This window comes from Merops nubicus, unplaced genomic scaffold (assembly GCF_000691845.1).
Source record: "Merops nubicus isolate BGI_N331 unplaced genomic scaffold, ASM69184v1 Scaffold42092, whole genome shotgun sequence".
Classification (NCBI taxonomy): Eukaryota; Metazoa; Chordata; class Aves; order Coraciiformes; family Meropidae; genus Merops; species Merops nubicus.
Genome location: NW_008592357.1, coordinates 8,299 through 27,045, shown reverse-complemented (window position 1 = coordinate 27,045; position 18,747 = coordinate 8,299). Strand labels below are relative to the sequence as shown.

The window sequence follows — 18,747 nt, the reverse complement described above, 5'->3', positions numbered from 1 at the left end:
ACTGATCAGCAGATGTTGTTAGGAATATTTAGAATCTGTAATTATGGGGCAAACTGTAAAGAAGGCTTACTTCCCAGCATAGCAGGAAGGTCTGGCCTTCTGTGCTTGTGCATGCAATGTCTCTTGGAGGCACTCTGAGGATTAAGGATGCAGTTGGGTGTTCTCTGCATAGAGTTTAGCTCTTGTTATCTCATTTTGGTAGCACCCATGAAGACTATTGTGGTAGAGTAAGGAAGTACCTAATTAGTTTTGATCAGGACACTAGTCCAAAAGGCCTTTGCCTAAAGGTGTAAGTCTGCTGAGCTTGAAAGAGGAGACAGATCCCAGAATAAGGAGGCAGTATCTTACTTGGTATTTGACTTAAAGCCAGATGTGATACAGCAAGATTTTTGCTGAAAGCCAAAGTGCAAGTATCTATGGTATGTTCATTGTTGGACACAGCAAGTGTTTTCCTAGGTGCCTTGTCCCTTGCTGTATTGGAACTGACCACTGAAACCTCAAAGACCATTGACTTTTTCTAATCCCCTGCGTTTTTGCTGTAACTTTGTGCACAGATGTCTTAGAGCATACCTGCTATATTGTGTCAAGTGCTTATGTTTCATGGAGAACTGTTTGAATCTCCTCCTTTGGGAGAAGTATGATGGGAGTAGAAGCCACAACTGCTTGTTGCTCTGTTGAATGGAACTTGAGTTGTGCAGCTTCATAGGGAAAAGAGGGCTGTAGTGCAGCTAGGCGTTTGCTTGAAATGACACTTTGCTCTATATCTACAATTGTTGAATAACAAGTTTATTCTGGCCCTGTTGTAAACTACTAATCGTTCTGCTCTTCTCACCTACAGGTTGTGACTGTTTCTCCTCTGTCATTTGTGTGGAAAGTGCCACACACACTCCAGAACAACAACGGCTTTTGCTTGCATATTCCAGTGTTTCTTTTGTCAGCGAGTTCAGCAAAGTTGTAATTCTTCAAGTGCCAGCCCTGAGCTGAGTGAGGAGCCACCAGCAGAGATGGTAAAAATGACAAAATCAAAAACGTTCCAGGCTTACCTGCCAAACTGTCATCGAACCTACAGCTGTATCCACTGCAGAGCCCATCTAGCCAATCATGATGAATTGATCTCCAAGGCAAGTGGTTTGTTTAGAGACCTCATGAATTATTTCTTAACCAAAATGGTTATTGCTGTATCACGGCTCCCAGTAGATAAGGGATGCAAATTGATGCACACTTCAAAGTGTCTTCCTTGGGTTCACTCTTGGGTCATACCTGTTGTGTACTGAGGACTGGATATATTCTGGGAACTTTTGAATGTGACATAAAAAGTGATCTGATACATTCCTCATTAACAGCCTCTCTCTGTCAAGTAGATATTAGGTGTGAGCTGTCCTGTCTGAAAGTCTGATGGAAAAAACATGGATCTCTGGGTAGAGAAATGATTCTGGTTATGGTTATTCCAGATAAAGATTATTTTTCACTATTTTGACTGAAGCACAAAACTGACTGTTTCCAGAAATTTGCACTTCTATTATGGAATCTGTAACAAACGTATTTACTTCTGCTGTATACTAGTTCCTAAGGAATATCATTAGCCAGAGATGTAAAAAATGGTTTGACTATCTAAAATTAAGCTTAGAGGATGTGTGGATACCTGAAACACTAGGCCTGTCCTGCTTATGTTGCTAGAAGAAACCCAAGATTTGTGATGTAGGAGAGCTTGAAATTCGGGATAAATACTTGACAGGCTTGTTGATGCTTTGTTTGAGTAAGCTCATGATGAATTTTTTCTCTTAATGGTGTCCTGGAGAAAACGCTTCAATTGCTTTTCAAATGTCTTAATAATGTAAATTGCTTTCTATACAACTTATTTTTTCAAAATTTTCAGTGGCAAACCATTTATAACTAACTTAATCTGTTGCTCCTGCCTGTTTGTGTGCTCAGCAGCACTAAGGTGCTGCTGCTCTTGAGTGCTGAAGAGATAAGGAGGTGCTGAGAATGCTGCTACTTCAGAATTGGAGGTTTCCTTTGGATGAGGAGAAAGTATATCTGCTTCTTTTCCCTTAGTAGGTTATCAGGAAATAATGGGTTTTCCCCATACAGTTTTTGTTGCTACTAATACTTCTGATCTTTGTTTAGATGTCAAGACAACTTTTTGATTCAAATAGTAAAATTGGTGACAGTTCTTCTGCGGTGTTGCTTGTTGCTTACTTTTGCTATGCCTTTAGTCTCTTCCCCATAACAGTTCTTCCCCTTGACTTGGTACATGTGCTGGGGTGTGGAGCTGCAAATGTGGTACATCAGATGTGAAACACTGAGCTAGCTGCATACATCAAATGTGAAGAAATTAAGAGGGAGGACTTGTTTTACTGGTATTAACTTGAAACAAAATACTTTCTTTATAGTGACTTATCTTATTTTAAGGTCAGCAAAACCAAAAGAAATATTCAAATAGTTATGTGAATGCATTTGAATTTCATTTGTTTCCATGTTGATCTCAGAATTAGAGTAAGTGGTCTTTTGGGCAACACTGGATCTTAAATGAAAAGCAATCTTAGGTTCATTATTCACTGCATTTTCTGTGCCAAAAAGTAGGGGGAGGGGTTAATCTTTCCTGAACTTCAAGTTGTAGATGCCTACAGGAAGAATGAGATTTTGTTAGCCATTTCTCTTGATGTATAAATTCATTTATGAAAATGCAATCCAAGCACACATATTTAATGGGAAACTCTCCTTTTAGTGGACATATTTTTTGCATGTTGACTAAATTGGCACAATGACATGAGCCGGTTGTTCTGAAAGGTCTTGGGAGTTTGGGTCAGTAGAATACTTTGAATATGTTCTTAAGTCGTGTACATATTACAGCTTTATAAGTTAAGATAAAACAAATTTTCAATCCAAAGAACATGGAGAACTTTTTTTTTAAAAATCTGTCTAGTAAGTACAAAAACCTCTAAGTTGTTTCTGAAGATGTTGGAAAGGGTGTTAGATATGGATTCTGCTTTATTTCTGGCTTCCGTTGTTTTCAGTGAAGACATCTTACAAAAGTTTCTGTATTTGCATGTTGACCATATGCTTATTTGACAGCTGATCCATATTCTGTCAGCTTAAGATTTCTTGACCATACTTTGTCTAAATCTGTGTGATAATGAGAAATACATTTAAACGTGAGGTGTATCTTTTTGTGTGTTTGTAAAATAAAAAAATTTCTTATCTATTGTACTTGTATTGTCAACATGGCTTTAAAATCCTACTCTCCTTTAAGCGTAACTTGTCCAATGTTGGAATATAGACAAGTTCTTCTGATGGAATCAAATGCAAAGCAAAAGTTAGATATGCATAGATCAATCAAAATAAGTAGTGCTGTCCTCTGGCTGGGGGAGTGGTGAGAGGAAGTAAGATTTGATTTGTTTTAAATGAAAGCACAGGTTAGCCTGGAAAAGAAAAACTGAAGACATATCCTAGACAACATGTGTAGACATAACTGCAAAAGGACCATAGATGAGTGTCCCTCAGAAATGTTTTTAATATTAATCTTTTTTCTGAAGCTCTTAAAGTGCTTTCATTGAACATTGTGCAATGAACTTAGGTTAATGAGAGACATTTTTTTTAACTTCTTCTAACTATTTAGAATCCTAGTTACTTTATCTATTCAGCTGCAGCAAAAATACTTAACCTGTGGAGCAAGTTGCTTCTGTACAACCTGAGGTTAACTAACAACAGTGCAGTTCCTGTGCTGTTTTAGGTTCACTGATAAAGAATTGGACTATTTAAGTACATTTCCAGCCTCCCCTCTCACACTTACTTTGAGGGTGTAGTTAAAAGCTAAAGCTCTGCATAACACTTAGCAGAAATTATATTTAGTAACAGATTTTCTCACTTTTTTTCCAAATACTTACTATACATCTTGCTCCAGAACCCTAGTGCCACAAATACTCCTCAGCAGATAAAGGCAAATATTATTTGGCATTTAGCTGTAACTGCTTCATCTCTGTGTCCCCTGGCCCCACACTTCCTGGGTGCATGGTGATTGTTGCTTTCTTCTCTGATGGGGGGGGGGGGAAAAGAGCCAAAATACATGATGCACCCTTAATGTAAAGCAGCAGCAACTAGCTTTCTAATGTGCTTGGAGGTGTTTATTACACCTGACACTGTAAATGTTTACAACTTTCAAATGAAATATGAGTGATGCTATGAAATGAGTGGTATTCCTATTAAATGTTGTTCTGTCATGGGAAAGCAAAGAGCACTGTATATTTCTGTCAATCATCCCTTTTGATTTTGGGCCTTAGAACATCAGACTTCAATACAGATCTACAGTTCTGCTTTTGAGAACTGTTGATGCCAATTGTCTGACAAGGATGGCAGGGTACACGAATCACCTTTTCATTTTATTTCTGATCTGTTTGAGCAGTAGGATCTCTTTCTTGACTTAGGAAAGCTTCATGATTTAATTCTTTCTCTTGTGCCCTTGCTGTTGATAAAATGGGAACTAGGAGTCTTGGCAAAGGCTTAGAAATAAGAATGCAGACTAATAAGACAGCACAAGAATGTGCTACCTGCGCAAGTGAATTCATCATATGTAGTCCTAGTTTTCTCCACAACTATGAAAGGATGCAACATCTTGCCTCGTGTTGAAATCAACCTGGATATTGGTCATTAGAGCATATATTTCTAGATACTTTTACTAGATAAACTTGTCCTCTGTGTCTAGGGAGGAGCTGGGGGAAAGAAGAGGAATGGGATGGAAGGCTGGTTGGGAATGGGTTTCCCAAACTAGGAGGTTATCAGCAGTGGAGGTGTTAATCTGTACAGCTGAACACATGCACACATGTATGGCAACACAGTTGCCATAATAAATCATAATTCCAGTCATATTGGGGAAAACATTTACTTGAAGGTTATGTTAAGAGAACTAACAAGCTCTGGATGACTTTCAGTTTAAATAAGTGTAGTTGTGAAGTAGTCTTGAGTACATCTTAGACACAACTGGTCTGCGTTGTGAACAAGTCTGCAAGTCCTGGATCTTCTGTTTATTCTGCAGACTTCAAAGTGAATATTAAACACTTAACAAAACAAAAACACCCAAAACACAACCAAAAAAAAAACCAAGCATAACACACACACTACTGGAAGTATGCCAGTCTTCACTACACGGGGGGACAGAGCTTTTTTATTTCTCTAAAGAAGCAAATTTTTTTTTTTTAATCATGCCCTGCTATGACTACAGGCACGGAAGAGAAGAAACCTTTGTTGGCGAGCAACTGCAGGCCTTAATAAAGAACAAGGCAGAAAAATGATGCCATGGGAGGTATTTACTAGATATAAAATGTTCAAATAGCACATAAAAAATGACTAAACAGTATGTTAATAATTTCTAAAATTCCAACAGTTAAAAAATTTTGACGGTTACATGTATGCTACTCTTAAAGCAACTCCTTAAGTTTTATGAAAGGCTTAACTGAAAGAGCTTTCTTCTACTTGTAAATGGTAGAGGATATACAATGATTATTAGCAGTAAATTTTATAGGAGGCAAATGTTGCTTGAAGAGCACAAGTTCCAGAGTACTTGAGAATAGATTTTACCCACCAAGTTCCAGTAATTGTTTAGAATTTCAGATGCAGTCCAACAGATTACAAAGAAATACAAATACTTAACAGAAATTTTGTAACCTAGTAGATATATTGCGAAGGATGATATTTTGTTACTTAAGGTTGACCTGCTTGAAAGACTATAGAGTCCTCTGTCAGTGTGCCTAATGCTGGGGATGGAAGATGACCTGCATTGCTTTGTATAAATGCTGCCGTTTTCTTCTGTCTCATTCATTGCAAAGCATGTCTGAGCAGAGGGGAAAAAGCCACATGAAGTTAGAGATAAGACTAGATGTGTCAATATTTTCAAGAACAAGTTCTGCATGAAGGTGTGTATAAATGTATGTGTAACTGTCATTGACTTCACTGGGAAATCCTTGCACCTTATGGGTAAAACAGCAATCACAGTGGTTAAATTTAGTTCTCAAAGGCATTCATTACATCTGCACTCATATTATTGATGAGAAGGAAATCCTTCAGCTTAAAGAGATGCCAAAACATTTTTAGCATGGCTTAGCAATCTGTGTTTTTGTCCTCCACTGTTTAACTGATGAGTTCAAGAGGAATTTTTAAAAGACTTTATTGTCTTTAAGTAAATATACTCCTCTTAGCTTGACTCAGTTTGGTAATCCCCTTTTGCTTATGATATAAGGAGTACTTGGAAAGATAGTTGGGCCTGTTGTATACTTGAAGACCATTTCTGATCCCTGCTGAAAAAGCTGAGAATGGGCCTAAATTAATAAATATTCCGCTGGTAATTTTTTTCTTTCAAGAGGCTTCTAGTTATTTGGGTTCTGCTTTTTGTTTCTTGGGGGAAGAATTCAGTTTTTTGAAGAGAAGCAATCTTTGGAAAACATCCAAGAATAGATTTGAAGGCTTAAAGGAGCTGGAAAGTGCAAGGGAAGTGTTATATTCTACAGGTGTTTTGACATAATTATTTCTGAAATATGTTCAAGATGCTGCATAACTCAAGATAACTTGCCCTGCCTGACAAAGTCTTCATGTCAGGAAATAACATTTGCCAAATCTGCAGGCGTTCAGTTTTTGGGGTGGAGTTTTTTTAAGGTTAATCTCTACATACTGAACTTTATACCTTGTTTTATTAAAGTCAGTAAATAATAATGAAAAAAAAATTAAAAAATAATACTTGGAGTAATCCAGAACTTGACAAGTAAGCAGCTGAGCAGCAGTATCTCTAGTTGTCTGTAGTATCAAGGAGTTGGATTTGGGAGAGATAAATGCCAAATGGAACAAATGACAAACAAATTCCCCCCTCCCTAGCTGATGTTGCATTCCATTTCTGAATTTATTTTTCAAGTCTTGAAGTGACAGGGTATCCTTACAGTCTCTGATGCATCTTACTGAGAAGATAATTTCAGACATCAGAGCACTTGGATGTGTCTTGTACCTTAAGCATCCTGCCCCTAAGAGTAGTGTCTTCTGAATTACTTGGTAATATTTCCTTGAATTGTGCATTTCTTCAGAATAGTAATTCAGGTTGGTCTATCTTAGCTTGTAAAGTGAACTAGCAAATGGAAGGAAACTTAAGAAAATGAATGTACCCCACCCTCTATGGGATTCTTTTATTTTCATTCTTTAAAATTATTTTTGTGTTACAAGTAGCTTGCAAGGGGAGCTTAAGGAAGAAACTGTTAATGCTGTTCTGACCTGCTTATAACAATGCCTGCGGTACCTTTAATGCACACTAAGGTGGCAGTTTCTCTGGAGGTATTCTGTGGAGCATGATCTCTAGCCTTGCAATTTAATCCCATCTGTGGGGAATAATTAATTACATAAGCTTTTTAGTAGCTTCCCTTCCCCCATGCATGCCCTGAGGTATGCCTAGAGCAGTAAATACATGTTTGGCTGAACTGATACTTCCTTTTCTCCTGGGTAAAACAGCTAATCCTGGTGTTAGAGGTAATGACGGATTTAACTTAGAAGCATTCTGGAAGTAATTCTGCAGGTGTACTAGTGTGTAAGTGGAACATTTATAGTGTATTTACTACAGAGTGTATTGATGGCAGAGATCTCTCAGTTGACTTGAAAAGATCACAATACCAAACTATTCTTGCAGTCGACCTTAGTATAGTTCCTAAGCAGAGTTGAATGGTTTTGCTTATGATGTCAAGCATTCTTGAGACTCCCAACTGTGCTGAAACAAGAAAGAGTTACAGATCTTACGGATCTTCCTGTAGGAATGGACAACTGGTCAAAGATACAGATTTTCTAGGGGCAAAACTTGGCTCATAAATCAATGCAATGTTAATCATTGAGGGCCATGAAAAAGTAGACATAAAGCAAGTTTCACTGTGAATCTCACTTTAACTGATAAATTGCCCAGCTTCTAAGTGAAAATCATGATTAATCTGAGTCATTGGTGACAGTTGGTCACACTTGCCACTAATTCCTCTCTACTGGGTAAGACATCTAAGACTTGGATTTAACAGAGTGTTCAGGTTTGGTTATGAGTTATGTGTAGTGCTAAGCAATCTTGGAGGTGCTGAACAAATCTTGCAAAGTAGAAGTTTGTGTTTGCATAGGTGATGTTTATTCTGTAAAAGAGCAGTTTGTCTGGAGGCTGGTTTGAACAGTTCCTCCTGTCTGTCCTTGGTGCTGCCATGTCAAATATTCTCTCTCATTTCCTTTGAGGAGCTGACACACAAGGTGTTTAACCTCTCAGTCTCTTGAAATTCATATCAGTGTAACTTCATCATACAGTGCAGAGTGTGAGAAACTTAGTGCTGGTAAGAATAAATGTTTGTTCAGTATTAATTTTTTTTCTGGTTATGTAAAATACCCCATTCATAGCCAAATTACAAGCTCTGCAAGCAGTTCAAATGTCAAGATGAGTTGTCCTCTTTCTATTTCTAGTAATAGGATGCATCAGGAAGTAGAGCTCTGATAATTTTTGTTGTGTGTTGGTAGGTAGAACCCTACGTGTTCATCAGTATTCTGTGGTCAAGCATTACCTTTTTGTGTTGTTTGAATACAATTTTTTTTTTTTTTTTTTAAATCTCAGCTATTCATCTGAATAAGAAGCTATGACTGCCAAACTGTGACAAAAAATTAATAAGAAAAAATGAAAAGGCACAGAAATGTAAAATCTGGTATCTTTACCATGCTTTTTCTTCAGTGTGTGAGAGTTCTGCGTGGATGGATTGCAGAACATTAAATGCTCAGTGACACACTGCTGTTGTTGGACAATGATTTTAAAGGAAAGACTGAGTTGCCTAGACCCCTGTTCTGTATTCCAGAACACAACACAGGTTGCTACAGGTTGCTGTCAAGTTGTTTGTGAGTGATGTGAACATGGAGGAATTTACTCTTCACAGCTGGGCAAAGAAACAATTATTCTGTGGCATGTAAATAGAATATTTAGCCTCTGAACATGTAAGTAGGTAAGAAAGATGGTATCAAATGCATCAGCCAAACTCTGCTAGCAAGGAAGCTAGAGAAGGTGGGAATGGAGGAGCTTTTCACTGTGGGATGTGTGTGAACAGGTTTTTTTTTTTTCTAAAACAAAACAACTGCACTAGGAAAATACTCTGTTTTGTGTTGCTTCTCCCTCCTGATAATCTGCAAAATTAGAAGGTAATGAAGATGGTCATGTCTGAGGGGAGAAGAAAATCTAGGAGACCAGAGCATATGTAGGGCAAGAAAGCAAAGGGTACAAGAAAAGTCAAGTAATCTTTAAAAATACATCAGGAAAAAAAAGAAACTAAAGCAGTACTTTCCAACCTGTGTCTTGTATTTCGTTTGGCTAGAATTTTTTCAGTTTATGAAACAAGAGAGGGGAACAGCTGCTTTTTCTGCTATTGTTGGCATCCTGTTACTACCCTCTGCTTAATTTTGAGACATGCAGGGTCAAAGGAGTGCTTTTATTCGGTGACGTTAAGTCACAACTAAACGTAAACTTGGCAGAAATAGTTGCATAAAGTAGTCTCCTGTCTGTTGATTTGTTCTGGAGTCTTGTTTCTTCCCAGCTAGCTGAGGAACTTCAAGTATGGTGTTTTAAGTAGTTTAAAAAGTGATTATGTAGGACCAGACAAAAAAACCACCCACATTAATTTGTATGCGATTGGCATATGTAATTAAATGTAAATAGAGAACTAGGACATGATTAATTTAACAAGAGGGAGTATTTCTTCGTGCACTTTGAAAAAGGGTTTGTGAATTCTAATTCCCAAGTAGATTTTTTTAAAGCAAAGATAAGTGGCTGCAACTTTTAAAATTTAAGATGTTTTACAGTAGCTTAAAAAAATGGTCATCATGGCTTTGAAAGTTTAGCACATGGAGCAAGGAAATTGTCATTTAAGTCTACTTCTTAATGAATAACAGGACCTTAGAAGGGGGTCCTTTGCTTTTTTTCTTAAATTCTGGGGTTGCACAACTGCAGTCTCTAAATTCTTGTGTCGTTGACTCAGGCTAGTTACCCATTTGTTGATGGGCAGTTTTTGAGAGTATATACATGAACAGTTTTAGTTTTCATCTGCAGTAAACTTTCTCTGATTTGTTATTGATTGTGAGGCACTGGCTCTAATTTAGAGAGCCCTGCTTATGCTATAGAAACCACAGACTGCAGGTTCTGTACCATTCTGCCCGTTTGTGATGCTTGAGAAATGGACTTAGGAGAACTGAACGAGTGATGGGGTTTTTTTTTTTTGTTTGTTGGTTTGAAAGGTAGGTGTAAGGATTACTTTCTGGCAGAGCTTCCAGACTCTGTACTCAACTGAGTCTCTCCTTTCAGGGTCAGTCTTGCCTGAAGTTTTAGCTTTCACTATACTGCATAGCCTATATTTTTTTCCTTGTCTTGTGAAAAATGAGACTTGCAGTTCTGGTTAACAGAGAGAGTCGTTTTCCTTTTGTGTTTGCTATAAATGAAAAATTATATCCTGTCAGTAAGAATCTCCACTTAATTCTTTTATATAGATGCTAAAATATTATGCTAGAAACTTAAGTAGAACTGATCTCAAGGTGAGATTTTTGAATAGCTAAGGGCTGTATGTAACTACACTGACACCATTGCTAGTTAGAGTAGTCTTGAGTCATGGATTTCTTCTACCATTCTTGGCTGCAGTATGTAACCTGGTTAACGTTGATCAAAAAGTGTTCATTTATATACATTTCCCTTTTACATCTTTTTTTGCAAACTATTCTAAGTAGCAAAGATACAACAGTTATTGGTGGTGTGTTGCTAATTATTAGTCTGGCAAAATACCTATTTTGGTGTCAAGTGACTTCCAATGATATAACTAAATACATGTCAGAGGAAGAATTCATTGCAGAAAGGTCCTTCTGCCTGTGGTTCTATGCCTAATGCTACTAAACCCATTCAAGAATATTTAAGGTGAGGTTTTCCTTCCAAAAGCTTTGCTTGTTGATCTGATGTCGGTTTCAGAAAAGTTGGTCTTTGATCTTCAATACCAGAACTGCAAGGATTCTTAAAACCAATTGTACTTTCTCTTCAGCATAGATAAATTGTTAATTTTCTTTGAAAGTGGGTTAGGGAAGGGAAATTCGGGGGTGGGGGGGGGAGAAGAAGGAAATTAAGACAGTTCAGGGATTTTTAGAAATGGAATTCAGTATGGAAGAAGGAAAAAAGAAAAATTCTTTTTTGGTGTGATCCTGTTTGAATGGGAAATAATGGCTGTGTCTGAATTACCAGGTAATTCAGTGCAGAAGGAACAAATGAACAGATGAAGGCACTTATGTCTTACATACATTTACATTGTTTTACGTATGGCTGGATCTGGTCTGCTCACAGGTTTTGGCAGGATGTTTTTAGCTCAAGGCTGTCTGATCATAGGTTCAGGCCTTTATCTTCATTAGCATTTGTAGAGTGCACAGTAGAAGAGTTTCTCATTTAGTTTGGTGCAGAAGGAATGAAGCTGTAGTTGTGGGCATTGAAACTGCACTGCAAGCCAAGCCAACCCCCAGTAAGTGTGGTTGGTTAGGAGTTTTACTTCAAAACTGTGCTGCTGCTCTGAACTAAAACGTTAATTTAGATCCAGCCAAGAAAGTCTTAACAGACATCTTTTGTCCATAATCTATCAGGAGTGTGAGGGATTTGAAAACATATGGCTGTGCTTGGGCATTTGATGGTGACAGTTGTTTTATTAAAATAAAGTTGATCTTATAAGCTGATCAGATGCATTTCCTGGATAGAGTCTGCTGGTTTTATGCCTGGTCCAGAATTTCTCTGGTCTTGCATCAAATGATGCAATGGAATTGAATAAGTCATCTTTTAAATGCAGTGGGAAGGGGCAGAGGAGATGGAAATAATTCCCTTTGAGTTAAAAGCAGATTATTTTAATTAGCATGAAGGATGTCTAGGAAAATGAGAATTGATACCTTGCACAGGGGTAGGAGAAAAGTGTGTTTTGTTTGCATGATGGTTGTCTTATGTTGAGCAATAATACATAATACCGTTGCTAAAAATCTAATGTGGGTGAAAACTTTGCTGATCAGGCTCTCCTATAAAGAATTGGTACATAGTAATTTGTCTGAAATAGTTTATATCTGTGTTATGTTTATATGCTTACTAACACACCCTTCTGGAACTGTTTGTTTGTTTGGTGGGGGGTTTTGTGGTTTTTAACAAGTGCAATTGTTTTTTTTTCCATGCAGTCCTTCCAGGGAAGCCAGGGACGAGCCTACCTCTTTAATTCTGTGTGAGTATGTTGTTATGGTTATGCACATTGCCTACAGAGTGGATTTTTTTTGTATGCTTCCAAAGTGGAAAACAGTAGGAATTAAGGTAGCTGTACTTTGCCCTGTTCTTTTTCATGTTGGCTTTATTCACCAGCAATAGTTATTAAAGAGCTACTGAACTCATTTGTAAGCATCCCTTTGCACATACTAGTTTATCTTGTATTTCAAGTAATTCTGCTAACAGCTGAAAGTTTAGAGGTGTTAATGTGAAATTCCTTTTGTGTATGTAATGGTAACTGTCTTGAGTAAGAGTTGCTGCTCTGAGATATTCCAGAAGTCAAAATATATTGTATGACTGTAAATTTGCTTTAGATACCCATGCTGTAGTCTAAAGAATAATTTTCCAGTGTGATGGTCAAATATGTTTACAGGTTAATGTTTCACTAAACTTGGTACATCATAAATCACCTTGAATATTGCAAAAGTCCTAGAGGCAAAAGGTCTCTGTGATCTTATCAAGATCTTATTCGCAATTTTAAGCACGTCCTACCCACAATACCCACTCTCCTAAGCACGTCCTACCCACTCTCTGAATTTGCTAATGGATGTATTTTAGGTTTGTAACATGCAGGATTGCGTTTTTGTATTTATTTTTCACAGCTTCTTGTTTGCAGCATCTTGGAGAAAGAAGTGTAGTTAAGTGTCTTATATTTCAGACCAGGATAATGGAACTGTAATGGCAAAGGATTTGCACATCCTTGAATTTCTTTTTATATATCGCTGTTCAGGGGTGACTTGGGACTTCTAGTATAATTGTAGTATTAAGAATCTCTTAATACAACAGCAAAAATGGCAAAATTTGATTTAATGTTGCCTGATGTTTTCTGCATAGACTCTTATTCATGAAAACACCAGCTTGAGGTCCTGTTTGATGGGACGTTTTGTTTTGATACTGCTGCTTGTTCATTGTGGCTTAGTCTGCTGACCTGTACTGACAAAATATTTATGAGGCTTTTTCCTTGCTGCTATTTTGGAGTTGGTTCTAAATTCAGCTATTTGTGCTGATTTACTGGTACAGACTTCCATTATAGAGGTCTCAAATTGTTCTAAAAGAAAACCCCAAAACTGTAGAGGTGTCCAGTTACTGCTTAGTGTTCTGTTGTTTGAAAGTTTAACTATCTAGCCTGTCTTTGCTGATGGGAGTCAGTGAGCATCACCAACAGTTTGCTGTTTAGACTAGCCAATTGAAAAACAAAAAACAACTTCCTTTTTTCTTCCTGTCCTTCAGCTCAGTGTAACAGAGCAAGTTAGTTTTACACCAGTAAGTAAGCTTGGCACTTTATTTTTTGAAGCTATTTTTTTGTCCTCTAGAGAAAAGGTGGGTAACAGGCAAGAAAATCAACACACTCATGTAGTTAATGTAATTTCTCCCTTTTTTTTTCAGGGTAAATGTGGGCTGTGGTCCAGCAGAGGAGAGAGTTCTTCTGACAGGTTTACATGCTGTAGCAGATATCTATTGTGAAAACTGTAAAACCACTCTTGGATGGAAATATGTAAGCAATATACTTAAGTCTTCGATAAATATTTCTATGTTGAAGCAGAGATATGTGAGTAGGCCATTGTGTAGCACCTGTACTGATAGTTTAGGTGAGTTAGCTTTAGTGCCTTTGTATATATCAGACTGTAATTTAGTATTGCTTCCTCACATCTGATGGAATGCTGTAGTAGATAATAACTTTATTCTGGACTGCAAAACAAGCATGAGCTATAGGTGCTATTACAGCTGTCTGATACTGCTGTAATATCTTTTGCAAGATTACCAGCTGCATACACTAAATGGGATGGAAGAAATTGTCAAAGTGGGTCTTTAATTTATAGGGTTGCAGAAGTTGGTTCAGCAAAAATATGAATTACTACAAGTGGTGCTGAGCACGTTTACAACTAATGTGAACTTGATTCTCATTTGAAAAGTGACCTGTGCACTCGCATAGTTACCTGTAACACTTGGCATCTGTGTTGCAAGTTTGATGTTTTGAAAAAGTTAGATTCTGGGTGTTGCATGTAGAACTTCCATCAATTGAGTATAGCTTCAGATCTTATGGTTCCCTCTTCTCATTGCTTCTGGGAATAGGGAATGTGTGAACACACATAACGTGCCATTTCCTAACCTTCATTAGAAAAAGCCTTAAAATTTCCTAAGCAGCAAGAGAACATGGGAGGTTCTAAAGCAAGATCTGTTGTGCAGTGCATCTGCCTATTCTGTTTGAGAAGCTCACTCCTTCCTTCTCAAGCCCCTTCATACTCTTTCCTCGCTCCCACCCCTCACTTGGTATAACCAATATGGGATGTTAACAGGAATGTCTCCTGGTTTGTGTTCTTAATGTAAGTTTCATGTTTGAAATACTTAATTTCCTCAGCTTAATTCAGTGTCTTGATGTTTCTTCTTCCCAGGAACATGCTTTTGAGAGCAGTCAGAAATACAAAGAAGGAAAATTTATCATTGAACTTGCCCACATGATAAAAGACAATGGCTGGGAGTGACTTGTAACCCTTTCTGTTCTGTTTGGACAATATTCTGTGGAACATGCTTTACAAAGACTAACGCGAAGTAAAGGAAGAGCTTGGCTAGAGTGGCCCTGAGAATATCACTGAACTCTGAAACCTCACAAATGAGTAGTGTAGTGTAAGTGGCTATTTCAGGCCATGTTTGCCTTTTCTCCTTGTGTAAGTTCCCTCTTTTTGTACGTGTATTATTGTGTGAACAGTTGTTTTGGAAGATTTTGGATGACCTTTTTCTAAACTCTCAAACTAGAGAAACAGTTCACTAATTGAAAGCGGATTTTATTGGTTAGTATCTATTTCTGACCTATGCCTTTAATGCTACCTTCTGCTGTGCATGCTTCTTGCCTAAACACCTACACTCCAGTCCTGTAGTTCTATATCCAAGCAGTCCGAAAGAATGTATGGGATGGGGTGCTTTTTTATATGTAGCAATTTCTGATGTGTTTGGCAGTGAAGAGGATGCAGTATTGTAGTTATTTCTTTTCTAAATTTGTGTGTACCACAACCTATGTACCATCTTGTAGGTGAATTGGTTAAAGGTACAGTGCTCACTTTAAAAAAACACTTCATTTGCACTGACTGAAGTTAGCAGGTCTCAACTTGTTAGGAAAGGTTATACTAGAGGTTTGGTATCTTAATGAAATACCTTAGAAGGATTTAAAATCAATTATCCTATAGAATATGTTCATTTAAGACCAACATATTCCCTAAGGAGTTTGCTGGATAAGAAATTTATAAAACTGTAGCTTGCAAGATTAAAAAGGCAGAAAAATATATGCATCTTCTATTTTGGAAAAAAAAATATATTAGTCGGTGTATTAAAAAAAAGTTTTGGTACTGTACCTTTGCCAGTAACAGGGACTTGTGCATCTGTAAAGTTTTATGGCTGGTTCCATGTAACTGTATAGTCCTAATGCACTGGACAAAGAGGTTGATATCAAGGAAACTTGTTGAAGTATACTGCTTCTGCTACTACATTTGAACAAAAATATTTATTTTTGTGAAGAATGGCCAGAGCCTATGCCATGAAAACTAATATAGTACCTGTAGGAAAAGGAGGGGTAATAAGAGGGAAGGGAAGTTTGACTCAGTTTTTCATAAAATAAAAGAACAAGATAGTTTTTAAAACTTGGGGGTGGGGAAGGGGTTTCTTGGTTTGCTGGCTGAATCATCCCCAAGTACCTTTTTATAATAAAAATTTGTGTGAAACTCACCTTTTTTTCTTGCGCTGTTTCTTAGATGAAATGAGTTAATGAGAATCTTCTGGAAAGTATATGCACAGTATTAGCTGTTGATACCTGTGCATGCACATTGAGCAACTATGAAAAAAAATGCTCTATGTAAATTTGCTAACTTTATTTTCCAATTAAACTGTCTCTGAAGACTTTTTTTGTATTTTAATCCTTTCAATGCTTGAGGACAAGATGTTCAGTAAAAACCCTTTAACACTACATCAGTACTATAACTGAACAATACGGAAGCCTTGCAATACAAAATCGTTTTCTCTCAATAACAATTCTAATGTGGCACCTGAAAAATTAGTTAGAGGTGCTATTGCTGCTGTTATGTTTTTGGGAATCTCTGACAGGCTTTCTGTACTCTGCTGCACTTTAGAAATTTTGTCATAGATAAAAAATTTTGCCAATGGATAGGGGCAATACAAATCTTTAAAACCAGCTTTCCAATGTCTTTGTGAAGAGAGAGAGAAGAGCGAGAGTTTGCCCATGTGTACACATTCTCTGTGATGCAGGCTGGCTAAACTGCATTCAAGCTGCTGTAGTGATCTATACCTGTCAATTAAAATCATAAGAATTAGAGAAGTGGTGAAGGCTGTCGGGTTTCAGTCTGGAGATGTGGGGTGATGCTGCCCTGCTCAATCTGGATTTTGTGGCTTACACGTTACTGCTTCATGTTCACATCATCAGGCTCAAGTCTCCTTTTTAACAGCACCATTGATGCAAGATGGGCTTTGGTGTTGCCTGTCTCTTAATCTTTTTGACTTGGAATTCTTTGGATTTTGTTTTCCTCCACTGTAATGTATTGCCAACAAAGAAGGCACTAAAACTGCTACCAGCAAAAAGTTTGTGTTGGCTTCAGAGTCCAATTGCAGTCTATCTTTTGGGCTTTTTTTACTTCCTGGCTACAGCCTTGTTGAAGCCGTACACTGGATGGAAGACAAAAGTAATGGCTGCTCTTCAGTAGAGAGTGGAAATTAAAGAAAATATGTAAAGGTTTTTCTCTTTAAAATTTGGGGTTTGGCTATCTCTTGTTAGTAAGTTAATGCTGTCTGTAACAGTCTGATTCTTACTTGGAAATTCAACCTCTTTCTTCAGTGCATTATTTATATTTCAAACTGGACATTTTCACCAAAACCTTAATTAACTTTGATGCCAAAGGTTGGGACTTCATCAAGTGCTTAGCACACAGAGCTTCAGACTACTGGCATAAAGAGTTAATGATCTAGATGTGATGTTTATGGCTTTTAAGAGAACCAAACAAAGCAATATTCTTTTTGGTCTTTTAAGAGTGGATGCTTAGAACAAGTAATGAGTAGAACTAGTACAGAATTGCTATTTCATGCTGCCATGTAACAGTTCTCAAGGCTGATCCTATTGAAGGAATATGTGAATTTTCTTACTGTGTTGCCTGGCAGTGTCAATGATTATCTTCCCCCCTTGTAAAGACAGAGAGAGTTCTTGTTATTGGTTTTGGTGAAAGTAGAATCCAGATAGCAATGGCTGCTGGCTGATGTGAAGAGGTCAGTCTGGTCACTGAACCCTTCAGCAGTCATTTGAAAGAAAAATAAAATTACTTGAAAAAAGAATTTTACTAAAGCGGTTTCCCTCTAACCAATTTTTGTAATATATTAAAGATTATATTTAAAGTTTGTATGTGTATGCTCTGGGCAAGTTTACTTCCCCTCCAACTTGAGCACTTTTGTTACTTGTACTGGTTATTTTTATTGTTGGTCTTAACATTTATTTTGTATTTTGTTTTTTTTTATAAACTGTAACAAAAGCTTTTGTGAACCTTTTGTTTCTTGCTGGCTCTTTCTTGGACCAAATGAACTGACTATGAGCTGGCTTAGAAGAAATGTTCATTGGGATGCATAGGAATTTGCTAGCAAAAATGTACATGTATTGAAAGGTTTTTTTTTTTTTTTCCTCTGAACCTCTAAAGCCATGCCTGTCCCAAAGCAATTTGATGTGACTTCAGTAATCTGACCACACATTCTCTGTCTAGGTCCAAAATAAGGTCTGTAACAATGGCATTCCAGGACTGAGTCTGCCCTCAAACACTGGAGTTATTCTTGGGCTGGTCACTCTAAGTACCCTTTTGATTAATAAAAGGCATCGCTACCATCTGTAAAAATTCTGTTAAGTTGCAAACTTGCTGTGAAATAGGCTGCAGAATTGGTGAGGGATTGCTGACACATCAGCCTAAACACTCTAGTTGTATGCTTTCAGCTGTCCAGTAATCTCTATCATATCTGCTGTAAAAAGGGCCAGAATATGAATTTCCCTCGTCCACTCTAAGTTACACCATGGCAAACTGTGTTAATGAAATCTGCTATAACTCCATCCTAATTGCCAGGAGCAAGGCCTGGTCTGACGGGCAGTCTGAGTGGTGCCATGCCTGCCGGCGGGTCTCCTGGGCAGTCCTGGGAGAGGAGGGGAACACAGCGTGTGGAAGTCCTCTGAATTTAAGTCTGGCCTCAGGGGTTCTGACAAACAGTCATCGCTGCGCCCAGAACCAAACGCTCCTCTGTATTTGGTGTATCAGGTTAGTGAAGAGTCCATGAATGCTCTGTACCATTTTTGGTGGACTTTGCTTCCCTCTGAGTAATGCTTGTAGAGCTTTTTCTGCACGCTGGTCTCAGCAGTCAGATTGCAGCAGTGGCCATCTACAGTCCCACAGACCGAATCTCAAACGTCCGCAGTCTTTGTAATG

General features: G+C 37.7%; 1 protein-coding gene across 1 annotated transcript; it reads left to right on the top strand.

The window, feature by feature from the left end:
- Positions 1-837: 837 nt before the first annotated feature.
- On the top strand, positions 838-15,552 carry LOC103767984 (protein yippee-like 1). Its single transcript, XM_008935114.1, has 4 exons — positions 838-1,121; positions 12,211-12,254; positions 13,679-13,787; positions 14,686-15,552. Exons 1-4 carry the CDS (start codon positions 1,005-1,007, stop codon positions 14,773-14,775), a joined length of 360 nt encoding a protein of 119 aa, XP_008933362.1. The 5' UTR covers positions 838-1,004; the 3' UTR covers positions 14,776-15,552.
- Positions 15,553-18,747: the final 3,195 nt, after the last annotated feature.